Genomic DNA, 16928 nt, shown 5'->3' with positions numbered 1-16928 from the left:
ATCCTGTTGTACCAGAAATTGGAACGCATTCAATCCAATTTCCTATATAAGATCTTTGGAACCCCGTATTGTGTCCCCTATGGTGTTCTTTGTTTGGAATCAGGGCAACGTTTATTAGAAACAAGGTCATGGGTTGTTACTTTTAAGTTTTGGCTGCGTCTTTGTTTCTGCACTGACCCTAACAGTTTGTCCCAGTTAGAAATGAGAGAGCTTCAGCTTTCGAAATGGTGGCTACATATTGAAAAAAAAGATCTTTTCCTTGGGCTTCTCTTGGGAGGCCCTACAAATGCTCACCGCTCCTGAGATTTACCATCGCTTAAAGTCTAGATTATTCGATCAAGAATATCAATTTCTCCTGAGCAAAGCGCAAAGCTCTTGCTCTCCAATATTCTTTGGGATTATCCCTCAGAAATCTAGCCCTGCTATATACCTGGAACATCTTGTTAATTACAATTGCAGATGGGTCATGACTAGAGCAAGGGGTAACTCTTTTCCGTCAGTACATCTGCAAGGTCGCTTCTCTAATATCCCACAAAATGAGCGTTGCTGTCGTTCCTGTCCTAATACAACTGATTCACTTTCTCATATTCTGCTTCACTGTTCAAAATACAACAACATCAGAACTGATTTGAGAACTGTATTACCAACAGGATTTATGCTCTTTTCTGATAAGATAAAAATGGCTAAGCTTCTAAATAACTCTAATGCTGAAATCTCTGAAGCTGTTGCTACATTTTTACTCTGTGTACTGCAAGTTGTGCAATAATGATCTTTTTATTGTATTTGGAATTCATGACACACTCCGGTTTTATGCCTAATAAAGGTTTTGGATTTGGATTTGGATGTTTTTTAAAAAATTCCTATATTTATCCTGTTGTAGCTGAAGTTCCTTTTCAGTTACGAAATGGTTGCTCATGACCCAAGCAGCATCTAGTTAATATGCTATGGAAGATTGCCTTCTCCTGAATTATTAGTCACTCTTCTACTTGTTCAATTTGGCGGTCTGAGGATGGTTAATGTGTGCTTTTGGAACTTTTCTTCCCAAGCTGTGTTCAGATGTTCCAATTATGAAACCCAGAACCAAGGCTTAGCTCAAATATTAACCACAGGCATTTGTTGACCTCTACAGCAGAAAACAACACTTTCATTTGCAAACTGTGTTAACATTCAGAATTTCCATCTGAGATGTTGATATAGCTGAGCTGCACCAATGTATCAGTGTTCTGAAGGTTGTGTAATTCTGGTTAGTGGAGGAGTGGGAACTCAGATACTAGTTTACGCTGGTTCTTCTATCTGGACAGCCATGCAAACGAGTTTGATTTGAGCCTCCGCAGATTAGGAAGATTTCAGTTGTACTCCTTGTGCACTGGGAAGAAGGAACTGAGAGGACCAACTTGTGTATCTAAAACACAGAAACAACCTCTGTTTGTGTCCATTATGACCATACCTTTTGTTTGGCCATGACATCTGAATACTGGAATTATGTATTCATCCAAGGAGCAGCAGTGGCATAGTGGTTAAGAGCAGGTGTACTCTAATCTGGAGGAACCGGGTTTGATTCCCCACTCTGCCACTTGAGCTGTGGAGGCTTATCTGGGGAATTCAGATTAGCCTGTACACTCCCACACACGCCAGCTGGGGGCCTTGGGCTAGTCACACTTCTTCTGAGCTCTCTCAGCCCCACCTACTGCACAGGGTGTTTGTTGGAGGGAGGGGGTGAGGGAAAGGAGCTTGTAAGTCCCTTTGAGTCTCCTTACAGGAGAGAAAGGGGGGATATAAATCTTCTTCATGGATAGTACTGTTTTCCTTGAGGCAGCTAAGCTAGTCTTAAATCAGCTATAGGCCTGGTGGAATGGTCTGTCAGATGAAACCAGCGCCCCACATGACTTGTCTCAGTTCTGCAGATCCTGTAAGCAAGAGCTGTCCCACCAGGCCTATAGTCGAGGACAGCAACGGGTTACGGTTCCATCGTAGCTAGCCTCCTTTTTCCCTTTCCTGTGATAGGATATCAGATACTCAAAAGATCTTATACTTCCTCAATAATTCTGTTCTTGTGGTTTGTGAATTGGTGGCCAAGTTTTTACTAGAAAGTATACACCCTAAAGGATAGCTCTGTTCTTCTTAATTTTGTTGTGTCACTCTGTTATTAAGAAATTCTCTATCATTATTTTCTCTGGGGATTGTTTTAAATTTTTTTTTTGTATCCTATCTGTATTGTCCTATAATGCCAATAAAGACGTGGTTATTATTGTCCTTCCTTTTTGCCCCTCCTTTCTGTTGTTTTGTGGGTTTTGAGGTAGAATTGGGACATCCAGAAGTTCCATCAGGATTTAATTATGTGCCATATATGCAGATTTTAGAGCATATAATATTTTATTATGTATTATGTATTATGTTTATTATGTATTATGAGCAGCAGTGGCGTAGGAGGTTAAGAGCTGGAGGAACCGGGTTTGATTCCCAGCTCAGCCGCCTGAGCTGTGGAGGCTTCTCTGGGGAATTCAGATTAGCCTGTACACTCCCACACACGCCAGCTGGGTGACCTTGGGCTAGTCACAGCTTCTCGGAGCTCTCTCAGCCCCACCTACCTCACAGGGTGTTTGTTGTGAGGGGGGAAGGGAAAGGAGATTGTAACCCCCTTTGAGTCTCCTACAGGAGAGAAAGGGGGGATATAAATCCAAACTCCTCCTCCTCCTCCTCCTCCTCCTCCTCTTCTTCTTCTTCTTCTATATTATTATTGTATATTTAATGTTTTATGATGTATTTTATGTTGTAAACTGCTCTGAGCCTGCTGCAGTGGGAACAGCAGGGTATAAATTAAACATATTGATCATCATCATCATCATTAACATCTGTAAGATTCAGAAGGCAGCCCTGCTGGGATCCACAGAAATACTACGCCAATACATTACAACGTCCTAGGCCTCTGGGCGAGGCTTGAGGTGTAATGAAAGGCCAGCAACAACCAGCTAAAGAACTGGCAGCTATGATACTAAACAATGATAATAATATGTTTAATTTATACCCTGCTTTTGACTTGTTTCTGCCCCTCTGAATATTGATAACCAAACATGTTCTTTAGTCTTAAGGGCAGCAATGCAGTCCACTAGCTAGAATAATAAGAGTTGTGATTGCTGATACGATGACATGAATTTATGGGGACCAGTTCCAATTCATTCATACTAATCAGCCAGATATATGATATTTTCAAAAAGTATGATTCCTTGGCCAATTTAAAATAATCTAAAACATGTAACTACTGAACAAAGTCTGACCTTTAGAGTGTGTGTGTGTGTGTGTGTGTGTGTGTGTTCGTGCACATACATTGAATAGAAAAGGTATTTGAGAAGTGGGAAGGATTGCCTTGAAATGTTAGAATAACAGATCACTGTTTTGGGAAGAAAAGCATTGATGTTTTCAGAGTAATAAGGGATGGAGCTTTTGCAAAACCCAGAAGAGCATGTGTGCCTGGGGCTACTATGTCAGATACCAAAGGGAACACAGCCAGGGAAGAACCCCAGAAAGATCAGAGCTTTGAAGCAGCATAAGAGGAAGAGAAGGAATTTTTTACTCAGCTATAAGTCCCCTCTTTTCTGATATTATTTTATTTATTTAAAAGATTAGTATACCTGTCTTTAACCTGAGCATCTCAGGACCCTCACCAGTGGGTCTCTCCTCTCTGCCTGGGCTCACACTGCCTCATAAGCTGTCTGCAACAGCTCTGTTTTGCAACCTCACCTGAAGGTGAGGAAAGTAGGAGCCCTGCTAACCTCGTTCAGGGGGCTGTTCCAGAGGCATGGGGTAGCCAAAGAAAAGGCTCAAACACATGGGCATTTTTGCCGGTTGGAGGGGGAAAGCACGGCACTGCCTCAATGCAGAGGCAGCAGCTGTGCAAACAGCGCCCCTGAAACGGTGTTTTTACCGTTCCAGTGGCGCTGTTTTTGGCCCGTGCGGAGTGGACCTATGTAGAACATGTTACAGTAATCTAGCCTCAAGGTTGCAGAAATATGAAGAAGCATGACCACCTTAGATGCCTAAAAATAGAGAACCGTCTTCCTAACTAGATGTAGGTGGAAAGAAACATTTTGTCACTCCCCTGGACACCAGTTTCTCTGACAGGAGACCAAGCCCTTCATAGAATCTTTTCGCAAAAGTCAAATAGATGCAAGAAAGTGCAATTCCATTTAAAGCAGTGGGCTTTCCAGCCAGCAACATCTCCTCCATCTTATCTGGATTCAGCTTCAGTTTGTTCTTCCTCAGCCAGTTGGCTGCCATATTGAGACACTGGGCCAGGAAAGTTGGTAATGCGTTCAGCAGCAAGTGGTGATGTCAACCTGCTCCAGATTTTTGGATGATTTTTGGATGATGTCATTAAGGAACTCTATATAGATATTGATCAACATGGGTTGATCAACATGAAAATCGATCCTTGTGGCACCTACGCAGCTCCCAACAAGATGATTCGGAATCAGAATTGCAAATGTATTCTGAACAGCCTGATAGAAAAGACCATAACTGTCTCAAGATGGCTCCACTCAATGTACCTAATTTTTCCAGGTGTCTCAGAAGTATACCAGAGTCTGCCCCATCAAAGGCTGCTGACAAATCTAACAACATTAGGGATTTGTTCTCTTTCTTGATATGATCAGGGACGTAGGTATAAATTTTTTAGGGGGGGTTCAGGGTAGGGCCACACCCCCACCCGCCCCTAGGGCGTGGCCATGCCTCCCCAAGCCCCGCCCACGGCCTAGCGCTTATAAAAGCAGCTCTCCAAGGCCAGGGACAGCAGACTCCCCCGCCCTGCCTCCCCTGCCCCCCACCAGCTGGGCTCCCAGCCGGCAGCTGGCAGTTCCTTCTGCCCTCCCCTCTGGGAGGAAACGTAGAGGGAAAATGGAGCCCGGTGCAAAATCTGAGTCCCCGCCCACCCTGCCCCCCGGGCAGCTGCTGTGATGCTAGAATCCACCCCCAAACAGCATCACTTTCAATGGTGTTTAAACTGGAGAGCCCAAATTCTCCTTTTAAATCCACTTTAAAGGGAGAATCTGGGGTCCCCGGTTAAATAACATTGAAAGTGATGTTGTTTGGGGGTGGATTATCCCCCACCGTGAAATAGCATAACTTTCAATGTGGCGTAGTGGTTAAGAGCAGGTGCTTTCTAATCTGGAGGAACCGGGTTTGATTCCCTGCTCTGCCGCTTGAGCTGTCGAGGCTTCTCTGGGGAATTCAGATTAGCCTGTACACTCCCACACATGCCAGTTGGGTGACCTTGAGCTAGTCACAGCTTTTCAGAGCTCTCTCAGCCCCACCCACCTCACAGGGTGTTTGTTGTGAGGGGGGAAGGGCAAGGAGATTGTAAACCCCTTTGAGTCTCCTACAGGAGAGAAAGAGGGATATAAATCCAAACTCTTCTTCTTCTTCTTCTTCTTCTTCTTCTTCTTCTTCTTCTTCTTCTTCTTCTTCTTCTTCTTCTTCTTCTTCTTCTTCTTCTTCTTCTTCTTCTTCTTCTTCTTCTTCTTCTTCTTCTTCTTCTTCTTCTTCTTCTTCTTCTTCTTCTTCTTCTTCTTCTGAACTGAGGACCTCAGAGTCTCCCTTTAAATCCATGCCGAAGGGGGTGGATTTAAAAGGAAATTTGGGGGGGTGCCTGCTGTCAGGGGTGCAATTGTTAAGCTACCAGCACCAAACTTTTAGGGTATCTTTAGGAGACTCTCCTAATGATACCACCCAGTTTTGGTGAAGTTTGGTTCAGGGGGTCCAAAGTTGTGGACCCTCAAAGGTGTAGCCCCATCTCCTATTACCTCCCATTGGAAACAATGGAGGATGGGTCACTGGGAGTCCATAGGTTTGGACCCCCTGGACCAAACTTCACCAAACCTGGGTAGTATCATCAGGAGAGTCCACCAAACAATCCCTAGGTGGTATCAGTAAGAGACTCTCCTGATGATACCACCCAGGTTTGGTGAAATTTAGTTCAGGGTGTCCAAAGTTATGGACCCTCAAAGGAGTAACCCTTTCTCAGTGCTATCAGTCACAGACCAGGAAAGGGATTTAGGCGTCTTAGTTGATAGTTCCATGGGAATGTCAACTCAATGCATGGCAGCTGTAAAAAAGGCAAACTCTATGCTGGGGATCATTAGAAAAGGAATTGATAATAAAACTGCAAAGATTGTCATGCCCTTATATAAAGCAGTGGTGCGACCGCACTGGAGTACTGTGTCCAGTTCTGGTCGCCGCATCTCAAAAAGGATATTGAGGAGATAGAAAAAGTGCAGAGAAGGGCAACAAGGATGATTGAGGGACTGGAGCACCTTCCCTATGAGGAGAGGCTGCAGCGTTTGGGACTCTTTAGTTTGGAGAGGAGGCGGCTGAGGGGGGATATGATTGAAGTCTATAAAATTATGCATGGGGTAGAAAATGTTGACAGAGAGAAATTTTTCTCTCTTTCTCACAATACTAGAACCAGGGGGCATTCATTGAAAATGCTGGGGGGAAGAATTAGGACTAATAAAAGGAAACACTTCTTCCATAGCGTGTGATTGGTGTTTGGAATATGCTGCCACAGGAGGTGGTGATGGCCACTAACCTGGATAGCTTTAAAAGGGGCTTGGACAGATTTATGGAGGAGAAGTCGATCTATGGCTACCAATCTTGATCCTCCTTGATCTGAGATTGCAAATGCCTTAGCAGACCAGGTGATCGGGAGCAACAGCCGCAGAAGGCCATTGCGTTCACATCCTACATGTGAGCTCCCAAAGGCACCTGGTGGGCCACTGCGAGTAGCAGAGAGCTGGACTAGATGGACTTTGGTCTGATCCAGCTGGCTTGTTCTTATGTTCTTATGTTCTTAACCCCCATCTTCTATTAGCTCCCATTGGAAACAATGGAGGATGGGGGCACCCGCTTTGGGAGTCCATAACTTTGGACCCCCTGAACCAAACCTCACCAAACCTGGGTAGTATCATCAGGAGAGTCCACCAAACAATCCCTGAAAGTTTGGTGCTGCTAGCCCAAACAATGCGCCCCATGAAGGCCAAAAACCAAAAAACACTAAAAATGTTTTAAAAACTCACAAACGGGTGGGCAGAGCTTTGGACATGAATGGGGGGGTTCAAACCCGAGAACCCCCCCCCCTTACCTATGTGCTTGGATATGATGATGGAAATTATCCACAAGTTCCTCAAACTGCCGTCATAGTCACAGCCCCAGGCCTGAAACCAGATGGAAAAGTGAGATGAACAGGGTTGCTTCTCAGCACCTTCTTCTTTGGCTTCAAAGGAGACCAGTCCCTCTGAAGCAACCTGGAAGATGGTTTCAGTATAAGTCGTCAGAGGCTTATGGTGATTCTGTCCCAGCATGCCCTAGAGTTGTGGTATCTCCCCTGCCATGTCTACCTACTAGCAATGAACACCATCTGCATTGTGTTAATCTGAACTAGACCCACCTGTGCTTTTCCGTGAGGTTTTGGAACCTGTTAACCTTACTGATGCTAGCACTACGATGTGGCTTGATTGTTTGCCAGTGAAGTTGCCTGGATTCAGACGGCCTCGGGTTGGATCCAACCAGCTTTTATGCTGGTGAAAAAGGGAGCCAGTTTTGGAGCATGTGGACGCTGCCTGAACAAAGAGCCTGTGTAATTGAGGCTGTAAAAAGCAAGAGATTTGAGGTAGATAGAGGGGAAAAAAACTGGTTGGATCTGACTGTTGACGTCTCAAACATCAATCTTGTGTCTGTGGCTTGTTTAAGCGTTCAGCTACTCAGTTTTGCACTCAGAGCAGCTTATCTCCAAGTTTACACAACGGTAAAATTATCTTCTTTGAAAATGCTAGCTGTGCTATTTAAAAAGCTATTGCTAATAATAGCCTTTTCATTAATCAGCAAGGCGCATTAATAGATGCTTTGTTTTCTTTCCACCTGCTCCTGGTACAGTGATTGACAATTATGTCAGCACTAGCCTTGTTAGCTGGAGACAGCCCCATGGCATGCTGCCACAGTTGTCCCACTGAGACAGTGTGTGTTTGACAATGTCCACATTTTAACTGTAGGATCCCCCCTCAAAGGCAGACACTGTGTCTGCTGTGTAATTGTCTAGGTTGTGAAAACACATGCACACACAGTTATTCAAGACTGTAAATTTTAATTATGTCAGACATATTTGACTTGCACACCACAACTATGCTGGAACAATCTTGTTTACTGAAATTTTTAAATTAAGTTATGTGTGGAACTTGTTGAACTTTTGAAGTTCATTAAGAGTCTGACTCATCTTCACCTTTTATTTTAGCTCGCAGCTGTCAGTGATGTTTTTGTGGAAAACTACGTCCCTGGGAAACTGGCTGAAATGGGCTTGGGGTACGAAGACGTTGACAAGATTGCCCCTCATATTGTTTACTGTTCAATTACAGGTATTTTAACTTGTGTAATGGCTCAATGATAAAGTATTTACTCATTTTCTGTTTACCTGCACAGAAAACCAGTGTCAGGAAAGCTTACAGTCAATTAGCGGGGAAGCTTTTGTTCTGACATGAGCTTAAAGATGGAGTTTGGCTATATTTTTATTACACTGTAATAAATTGTAATTAGAACCTTAATGCAAGCCTTAAGTATCAACTGGAACACTCTTCAATGTTGTTATTGGGTGTAGTCAGGGGAGAAAGAGGCAGTCTGAGATCAGTGCCAGATTTACCTATAGGTGTGGCAGACTGAAGCGTAGGGCCTCAAAAAGCGTAATATTTTTGACGCCGTCATAGGCCTTTTTTACACATGCTGTCATAGTGCACTGTGAATTCTAAACAACCCTTTAGCAATTTTCCTTGCACTCCATTTCATAATAATACTATGGTATTTAACAATAACACTAGAATCATAGAGTTGGAAGAGACCCCAAGGGCCCTCCAGCCCAACCCCCTGCAGTGCAGAAACACACAATCAAAGCACTCCTGACAGATGGCCATCCAGCGTCTCTTTAAAAACCTCTACAGGAGGAAACTACACCACGCTCCAAGGTAGTGTGTTCCACTGTTGAATACCCCTTACTGTTTGGAAGTTTTTCCTGATGTTTAGGTGGACTCTCTTTTCCTTCACCTTGAACCCATTACTCCTGGTCCTAGTCTCTGGAGCAGCAGAAAACAAGCTTGCTCCCTCACCAACATGACATCCCTTCAGATATCTAAACATGGCTAGCATGTCACCTTTTAACCTTCTCTTCACGAAACTAAACATACCCTGCTCCCTGAGTCTCTCCTCATGGGCATGGATTCCAGACCTTTTACCATTTTGGTTGCTCTCCTCTGGACCCGTTCCAGCTTGTCAATATCCTTCTTGAATTGCAATGCTCAGAACACAATATTCCAGGCGTCCACAATATTCCTCATGTCCTTTAGAAGAGAAATTGTGAATTGCAGAATTTAAACACCTTTTCTCATCCTTGGATTTGCTCAATTTTGTTAAAACTCTCTTCCATCTTCCCCTAGTTGTGAGAGTGGGGGATTGGGAGGGGCGCATAGGTGTCAAACTTGCGGCCTCCAGATGTTATGGACTACAGTTCAGCATGATGCTGGCAGGGGATTATGGGAACTGTAGTCCATAACATCTGGAGGGCTGTGAGTTTGACACCTGTGATATGGTCTTTCTTCATCTTAATTCAGCACTAACTGAGATACAAGAAAAAAAAAATCAAGAATAGATTCAAAGATAATGGAGAGTAGGAAGGAACTGGAGTTTGTCATACAAGGCAGGACTGATCATAACAAGGGAGCTGAAATTGGGGCACGTGGCAGCAGAACAGAGAATGAGTGCACTTTGGGGATAGATTCTGGCTTCAGTTATAGGCTTTGGAATGGAATAGAATTCTTTTTCCTAGACTTGGGGAAAGGAGGAGAATCTGAGGACTCTTCCACAGAGAGATTATTCTTTTTGTAGCTCTCACTGCTGCTGCAAATGCAGAGGCGTTCACATCGGCGGTGGGGTATCCACAAGGCAGTGTTTCTCGCATTAGCCTGCCCTCAGTCCTTTGCAATCTTCAGATTCGTTGTGTTGATCTTGCTATATCCCAGTTGATCCATGGAAAGTGTGAGATCGCTAACGGCAAAGTACTTGTGGAAGATGGTTGTGATGGATTTCTCTGGCTGTGTAGCTGTGGGCAGGTAGTTTTTGCTCTGAATGTTTCACCCGCCTCTAAGACTGGTGACTTCAGAGTAGGCTGACCAGACGTCCCGCTTTTGGCAGGACAGTCCCGTCTTAAAACAATTAGTCCCGCGTGTTTTTTCAAGTGCCCCGATTTTTGGAAGGCTGCTGTACTGCCTTCTGGGGCGCAAGGCAGTGCGGCAGCCTCCTGTGCACGGACGCAGGAGTGCACGGCCTTCTGGGGCGCTCCCGTTTCCCGCCCTGTGACAGGCAGCCTTCTGGGGCGCGGCCGCCCGCCTGCCAACCCACCCATCCCGGTTCACAAAGGTGACCATCTGGTCACCTTACTTCAGAGGCATGTCACAGCAAGATGTGTTTCTCTCCAAGGCACTTGTGGAAGCATTTACTGCTTCTCTGCCCTCTGGTGCTTTTGGCCTGAGAGTCCATAGTGCTTTCAAGTGCCTGAGCCCTGTTTGTCTTCATTTTTGCTGTATTAAATCAAAGGAAACAATACACACAAGTGTTTTATGGAATCATGGAATCTTGTGTACCAGTGCTCTGTAAACATACTTCATAATGCATACAAGTCTGTTCAACTGATGTTCCCCCCATTTCCCTTTCCAGTTAGTAGAGGCGCAATGCAGATCTTTTTGTATCAGCCCATTATTGTTGTTTAATCATGATGTTGGAGCCATCAGAAGATGAACAAAGCCAAGATTTAGGCACATTGCTTTTGTCTGTCCCCTTTAATTTTGGTTTCTGTGTATTATATCACGCTGAATGCCTGGCCTGGTTCTTTCTTTTCTATTCCAGCCCGGAGCTGCTTGCCCTCCTTTCCAAAGTTAGTGCCATGTATGAAAGCAGGAAAATGTGTCTTAGCGTTCATCTATCTTCTTTGACAACTCTTCTGGGCTGGACGTCTTCCCGTTCATGTGTACAGTTGTTGGTGCATGTCTGTTGTTTATTGCTTCAACTTTGGAGGTTTCTCATCTTGGGCAGTCAGCATGACTCTGGCAGATGTATGTAGGGAGAAGAACTGGTGCCGAGGAGTCTGGTCCAGTTACTGCTTTGATGCTTCAAAGGGTGTGGTTATCCCGTAGAGGCTGTGCCAGCCCAAAGAATTCTTCTGATTACTAGAACAGGATTCCTCATGTCATAGCAAAAGAACTTGTGCAGCTTTTAGGCATGCAAATCCGCCTTTAAAACCCCATTTTCAACTTTTCAAAAAATGCCTCAGTTCTTGTTTGTAATATGGTTGTGAAAAAACAAGATAGTGATCTGGTGGAGGCAAGAACTTATTATCTTTAATGCTAGAGCAAAATCCCCTGTGTGTCTGAATTTTAAAGGGACCCAGGGAATCCCTCTCATTAAGTATTAAGCTAGGTTTGTATGAGCTCTAATCTCCCTTCAGTTGTCTTCTTTTGTTGACAACACTCACTCAGTTGTTACAAAGACTTCAGAGAGTACTGCTGCCAAATCGTTGCATCTCAATATTATCCCTGCTGACTTTCTGTCTTTTTAAGACCCAGTTAATGGCAATTTTTCTGACTTCTAATGCAGTTGCATGAGATTCAGCATGTAGTTGTTAAGGGGTTAGACTAGGACCGTGGTGGTGAACCATTGGCACTCCAGATGTTATGGATTACGATTCCCACCAGCCCCTGCCAGCATGGCCGGAATTCCACTGGTAACCAGTGTAGGGGACGCAACATGTGGGTGATATGTTCTCAAAAAGAACCACCCACCAACAGTCGCGCTGTCGCATTCTGGACCAGCTTCCGTTTCCGGATCAGCCACAAAGGGAAGGCCCGCGTAGAGTGAGTTACAATAGTCCAACCTGGAGGTGACCATTGCATGGATCTGATGGGGCTGATGGGAATCGTAGTCCATAACATCTGGAGTGCCAAAGGTTCGCCACCACTGGACTAGGACCTGGGAAACACAGGTTCATATCCCCACTCACACGCTGGAAACTTGCTGGTTGACCTTGGGCCCTTCACACACTTTCAGCCTCAACCCTGGCAAGTATTCGGATGGGCGACTCCCAGGACTATCAGGGTGGTGACACAGAGGCAGGCAATGGGAAACCACCTCTGAACATCTCTTGTTTTGAAAACCCTATGGCGGGGTGGCCAACCTATGGCACTCCAGATGTTCATGGACTGCAATTCCCATCAGCCCCTGCCAGCATGGTCAATTGGCCATGCCGGCAGGGGCTGATGGGAATTGTAGTCCATGAACATCTGGAGTGCCATAGGTTGGCCACTCCTGCCTATGGGGTTGCCAGAAGTCAGCTGTTGATGGCCAAAAAAAATGTAGTTGCAGTACCAATAGTTTTGCATCTTCAAAACAGGATGACTCCAGCTGAAATAAGGCATCTTGAGGACGTCTTGGGGAAACAGCTGTGCAGAGTTCCTTCTCAAGAGGTCTTGTTTTTGCATCCTCAGGATGTCTTATTTGTCCTGTGCAGAATGGACCAATAGCCCTTCTTAGTTGTTATATTCCCAGTACTTCAGAATAGGTATGTCACACATGATCTTTCCAATAGGCAGGATCACATTTTCTTCTGAAAGGGGCAATGTGTGCATTTTTGCCTTGGCACATGCATAGTAGATTCCTAAACTGGGATCTGATACATGTGCTCTGAATCTGAAATATATGCATATTGCACCTTTTGGGAGAAACAGTGAGCATACATTTGGAAGGATTGCTTGTGCAAGTAACAACTGAACAAGATTAACGAAGTTTTAGGGTAGGTTCACTTCTACTTTATTTGCTCTGTAAGAGTTAAGGTGGTAATTGTTGACCACCTAAAAGATACGTAGGGAAATCATGTGTGGGAAAATAGTTTGTTTTGGTAACCCAAATATGAACTCCTTTTGGAATTTTGGAAATTTTGATTAGTAAACTCTTAAATGCTTTATCTAAATAAGCCTGATTGAATCTCCATATTCCCTTGCACTGATGATTGCTCCAATGCTAGAATTTCTGTGATTTTTCCCGGCAGTCTTCCAGCTTTGTGAATGTTCTCAGGGCTCTTTCTGCCTATTTTTACTCACCGGTTGGCTCAGTTAGGAGTAATCTTAGAAGTAGTGTTAGTTTAATATCATATGACAGTTGCTGAAGTTGGTTTTGAGTTTGCTTTGTTTGTCCAGATACAATAACCCACAGATGGTCGCCAAGGAATTAGTTGGTAAGATCTGGTTTAATTAGAAACTAAGGAAGGAAAGTAAATCTGTGTACTAAAAATAGGGGATAATCTTTAGTTATAAAGTGTAGAGGGACAGCTTCAAATAATGATGCTCCCAACTAAAACAAGTGAAGTTGTATAGATTATTTGTTTATAGAAAACAATTGTTGCCTCTTTTCTATCCAATTCAGGATCTCTAAAAGGTATGTGTGTTTATATTCATAAAATTAGGTAAATCATAATATAAATACATAAAAAAACTAGCGCATGGTTGGAGGAATGTGGAAGTCTCAACTGGTTAGACTTCAGGACAGACAAGAAAGTTGTAAAGTGGATCACAAACCGAATTGGAGTCAAGTGTTACTCCAGAGCTAATAATTAGTATCTCATGTCCAGGACTTAGATTCTGTGAGCCTGGAATTCTCTAGATTAAGTCTCACCTGTGTTACGATCTCACTAGGAATGCTTGGGAAAACAACTATGCTCTCAGGTCTACATCATCCCCCACCTGTGATATATAATGGTAATACTGTAACCATGTGGCTTATACTTTAGAGATGTTTCCTGATAGATGACAGTGTAAGTGAACTGGTAGTTTTGAGGACTACCCTAAGATCATGTGGCATAGTTCCAGAACAAGGTTTGGTCTGCTGTACCAGATCTTTTAGTTGCTGTTCTTACTGCAGTTGTTTTAAGCCATTTCTCCTTCTGTTCGTCTCTTTGTGGATCAAGAAATATTGCAGATACTCATCTCCCTTTTGTGGAGTGCTTTGATAGGAGGCATCTGAAGTCCAACCTTCCTGTACAACCTTCCCTGTACACTATGGTCAACATTCACATTACATGTTGTCCTGTAGATTCAATACACATCATCTTGACTTTATCTTTTGGGAAAAAAATTAGAATTATATATAGTTTGGAAGTCATGTCTTTTTTTATTTCTATGAAAGTATCTCACAATTCTTTTGGGGGAAGCTGTTTTTTGAGCGCAGATAAGAACCTGACTTTCCTTTCTCCCCCAAAAGAAGACTTCTCTTCATCTTTTCCTGCTGCCCTTGGCATGGAGCTCAGCTGAAAACTTAAGAGACGCAGGAGGGACTCTTTTGTCTCCTTTGTGGATGGGCTGTGAGCGTTTCATGTGCATAAAGCATTGGTGATGGCTTCAAGCCTTCAAAGATGAATACAGCACCAGGAAGATTTGACCTGCCCAAATATCTATCGCTTTAATATTATAATGGGGAAGGTTTCACATGGCTGTGGTTGTCCTAAACTATACGTACTAGATGAGAACAGTACTGCTTTTTCACATGTATAACCTGTTTCTGTGTCCCACACTTCTCTTAGTCATTGGCAGTGTTAATCCTTTGTCTCTGATTCATGTTTTGGGGATTGTGAGCATGCCGTGGGTCATATGCTTCTTCTTCTTTCTTTAAAACTTTTATTAGGTTTTAAAAACAGACAATACGAAATATTTCACATAAAGGACAGACATTACCAAGCGTCCTCTTGACTTTATCAGCATTAATACATTGGAAAGTTCTCACTGTAGCCATAAAAAAGCGGGATGTAATACCTGTTTGAAGAAAAGAAGACAAAACCACTCCCCTTATCCATAGGAATAATAAGCACAGGACAGCTGGTTTTGTGAGATCCCTGTAAGATCTTCGGAACCGTAGTAGCTCTGTGCAAAATACCATTTGATGACAGTGTGTGGTCACCAGTGCCGTTCAAACTCATTCTTGACCTGTCACATCTTTGGTGGGTTTCAAAGCTAGAAACAAACAAAAGTGTTTTCCCATTGCTTGCCTCCGCACAGATACCATGGACTTCTGTGGTTGTCTCCAAGTATTAACCAGAGCCAATTCTGCTTAGCCTCCAAGATGTCAAGATTGGACTAGCCGGGGCCATTAGGTTAGGACATCCCCTCTCTAGCCAGGGCCTAATGGTTTGGCAAGACTCCACCATACAAGTCTACCATTCTGTCCAACTGTAAATAAATAAGTAGGTATGTGAGAACTTGCAACAGGATTTGGTTGGAGGAACTATATCTACAGCTGCATCCATGCAAGGGTGAGAGAAGTCTCCCCTGCTGTGGAAATAGCAGTGAGTGGGATAGGGGCATGCAGAGATGGATTCCACGTGCCCCATCCTCAACCTTCTCCCCAACCCCTACCTGTTTGTTGAGTGAAAAAGCACTGACTAGAGAACAGGCCCCCTAGGCCTCCTGGTAGCCCAGCAATCCCGCCCTCACCCAACTGTTAACCCATAAATCACAACTCAACCATGGCTCAGTTGTTAAAGAAAAAAGGCCCTGTATTGTCAAAGGCTTGCCCCAATGCCATGGAGAGAAACACACCTGACCATGGTATGCCTCTGAAGATGCCAGCCACCAATGCAGGTGAAACACGAGGAAAAACCCCCCGACCAGGCTACAGTCACACAGCCCAGGAAACCCACAACAGCCAGAAAACAGCCCCGTTGAGGGGATTGGGGGGTAGGGGGAGATGCTGGCAACTATTATTGCCATTTTGAGGGTGGTGATAAGCCCTGCCATCCTGAGTGTCTGCAGGCAGAACTGCCACTCTCATATTTCATGTCTGAAGCTCTCTAAAAACAAGGGCTAGTGGGCTTGTAACACCGTGTCCCAGGATGGTTTCCTAATATCTATAATACCACGAACAATGTGGGAAATACCAGATTTGCGAGGAACAAAATGAATCTTGCTTGGAAGAGACGACCTGACCACTGTTTAAAGTCTCTCTTTTGAGACATAAGGAACTTTAGGCGTGAATGGGATTATCAAACAATGGAAAAGAGATTGTTATAGGTTAAATCCAAATATTTTCTTTAGTGCCTGCCAAGTGTTTTTAGGAAGTGAGTGGGCTTTTGTGCAGCATGTCTTCTGACTGACTACTGAAGATTTTATTGGCTGTGCAGATTTTTTAAAACTGTTGCTTTGACAGTATCTGCCACCATAGAGCAAGGATCTGCAGTGCGTTACTGAAGCTAAACCGTGGCAACCATGTTGTGGCTGGGCCCATCACCAGTGGCAACCATTTTATGGCAGCCATTTTGTTGTGCGGCCACCATGCTGTGTCAGAATTCCAGATGTGTGCACAGACTGAGCTCTTCTTTTCACTTTAAGTGAGAGGAAGAAGAGTCATGTTTAGACAGAAGAAAGCTCATGCTTAGAGGGAAAAAGAGTCTTTGGATCCAGCTTGCAGTAAAGTAGTGCAGTGCGTAGCAATTAACGATTGGCGTACAAGATGATGCAGAAAAGTGTCTTTATCTTGAAGCGTTTATACAGCTTTGTTTGTCTACACTTCAGATAAACGTTGTGCATTTTGTTTTTATGAGAGACTAGTAAAGGATGATTATGGGAACTATAAGCTGAATGAACTCTGAATCATACCCTGCTGCTTTCGTTCCTTGTATTGATTTGCTCCTTCTCATTGTTAAATGAAACCCTACATCTGGTAATGCATATTGGCAGAGAAAGATAAACAACGTTCCTGTTCTGCTAAGGAGCTAACTTGTTTGGCACGCAGCAGTAGATTTTAATATAGATGATGCTTCTCAGGGTTACTAGAAACCAAATGTGCTTTGATATTTTTGATGA

At 43.9% G+C, this 16928-nt stretch overlaps 1 protein-coding gene across 1 annotated transcript in view; it reads left to right on the top strand.

Moving 5' to 3' along the window:
* SUGCT (succinyl-CoA:glutarate-CoA transferase) overlaps positions 1–16928 on the top strand; it is a 366990-nt gene that overhangs the window by 17901 nt on the left and 332161 nt on the right. Inside the window, exon 6 of the mRNA XM_048511745.1 lies at positions 8279–8399. Coding sequence (XP_048367702.1) covers positions 8279–8399 — 121 coding nt within the window. The remainder of the gene's footprint in view (positions 1–8278; positions 8400–16928) is intronic.

The sequence above is a fragment of the Sphaerodactylus townsendi genome, linkage group LG11, assembly GCF_021028975.2.
Source record: "Sphaerodactylus townsendi isolate TG3544 linkage group LG11, MPM_Stown_v2.3, whole genome shotgun sequence".
In the NCBI taxonomy this organism is placed as follows: Eukaryota; Metazoa; Chordata; class Lepidosauria; order Squamata; family Sphaerodactylidae; genus Sphaerodactylus; species Sphaerodactylus townsendi.
This window is presented reverse-complemented; position numbering and strand designations above follow the sequence as displayed.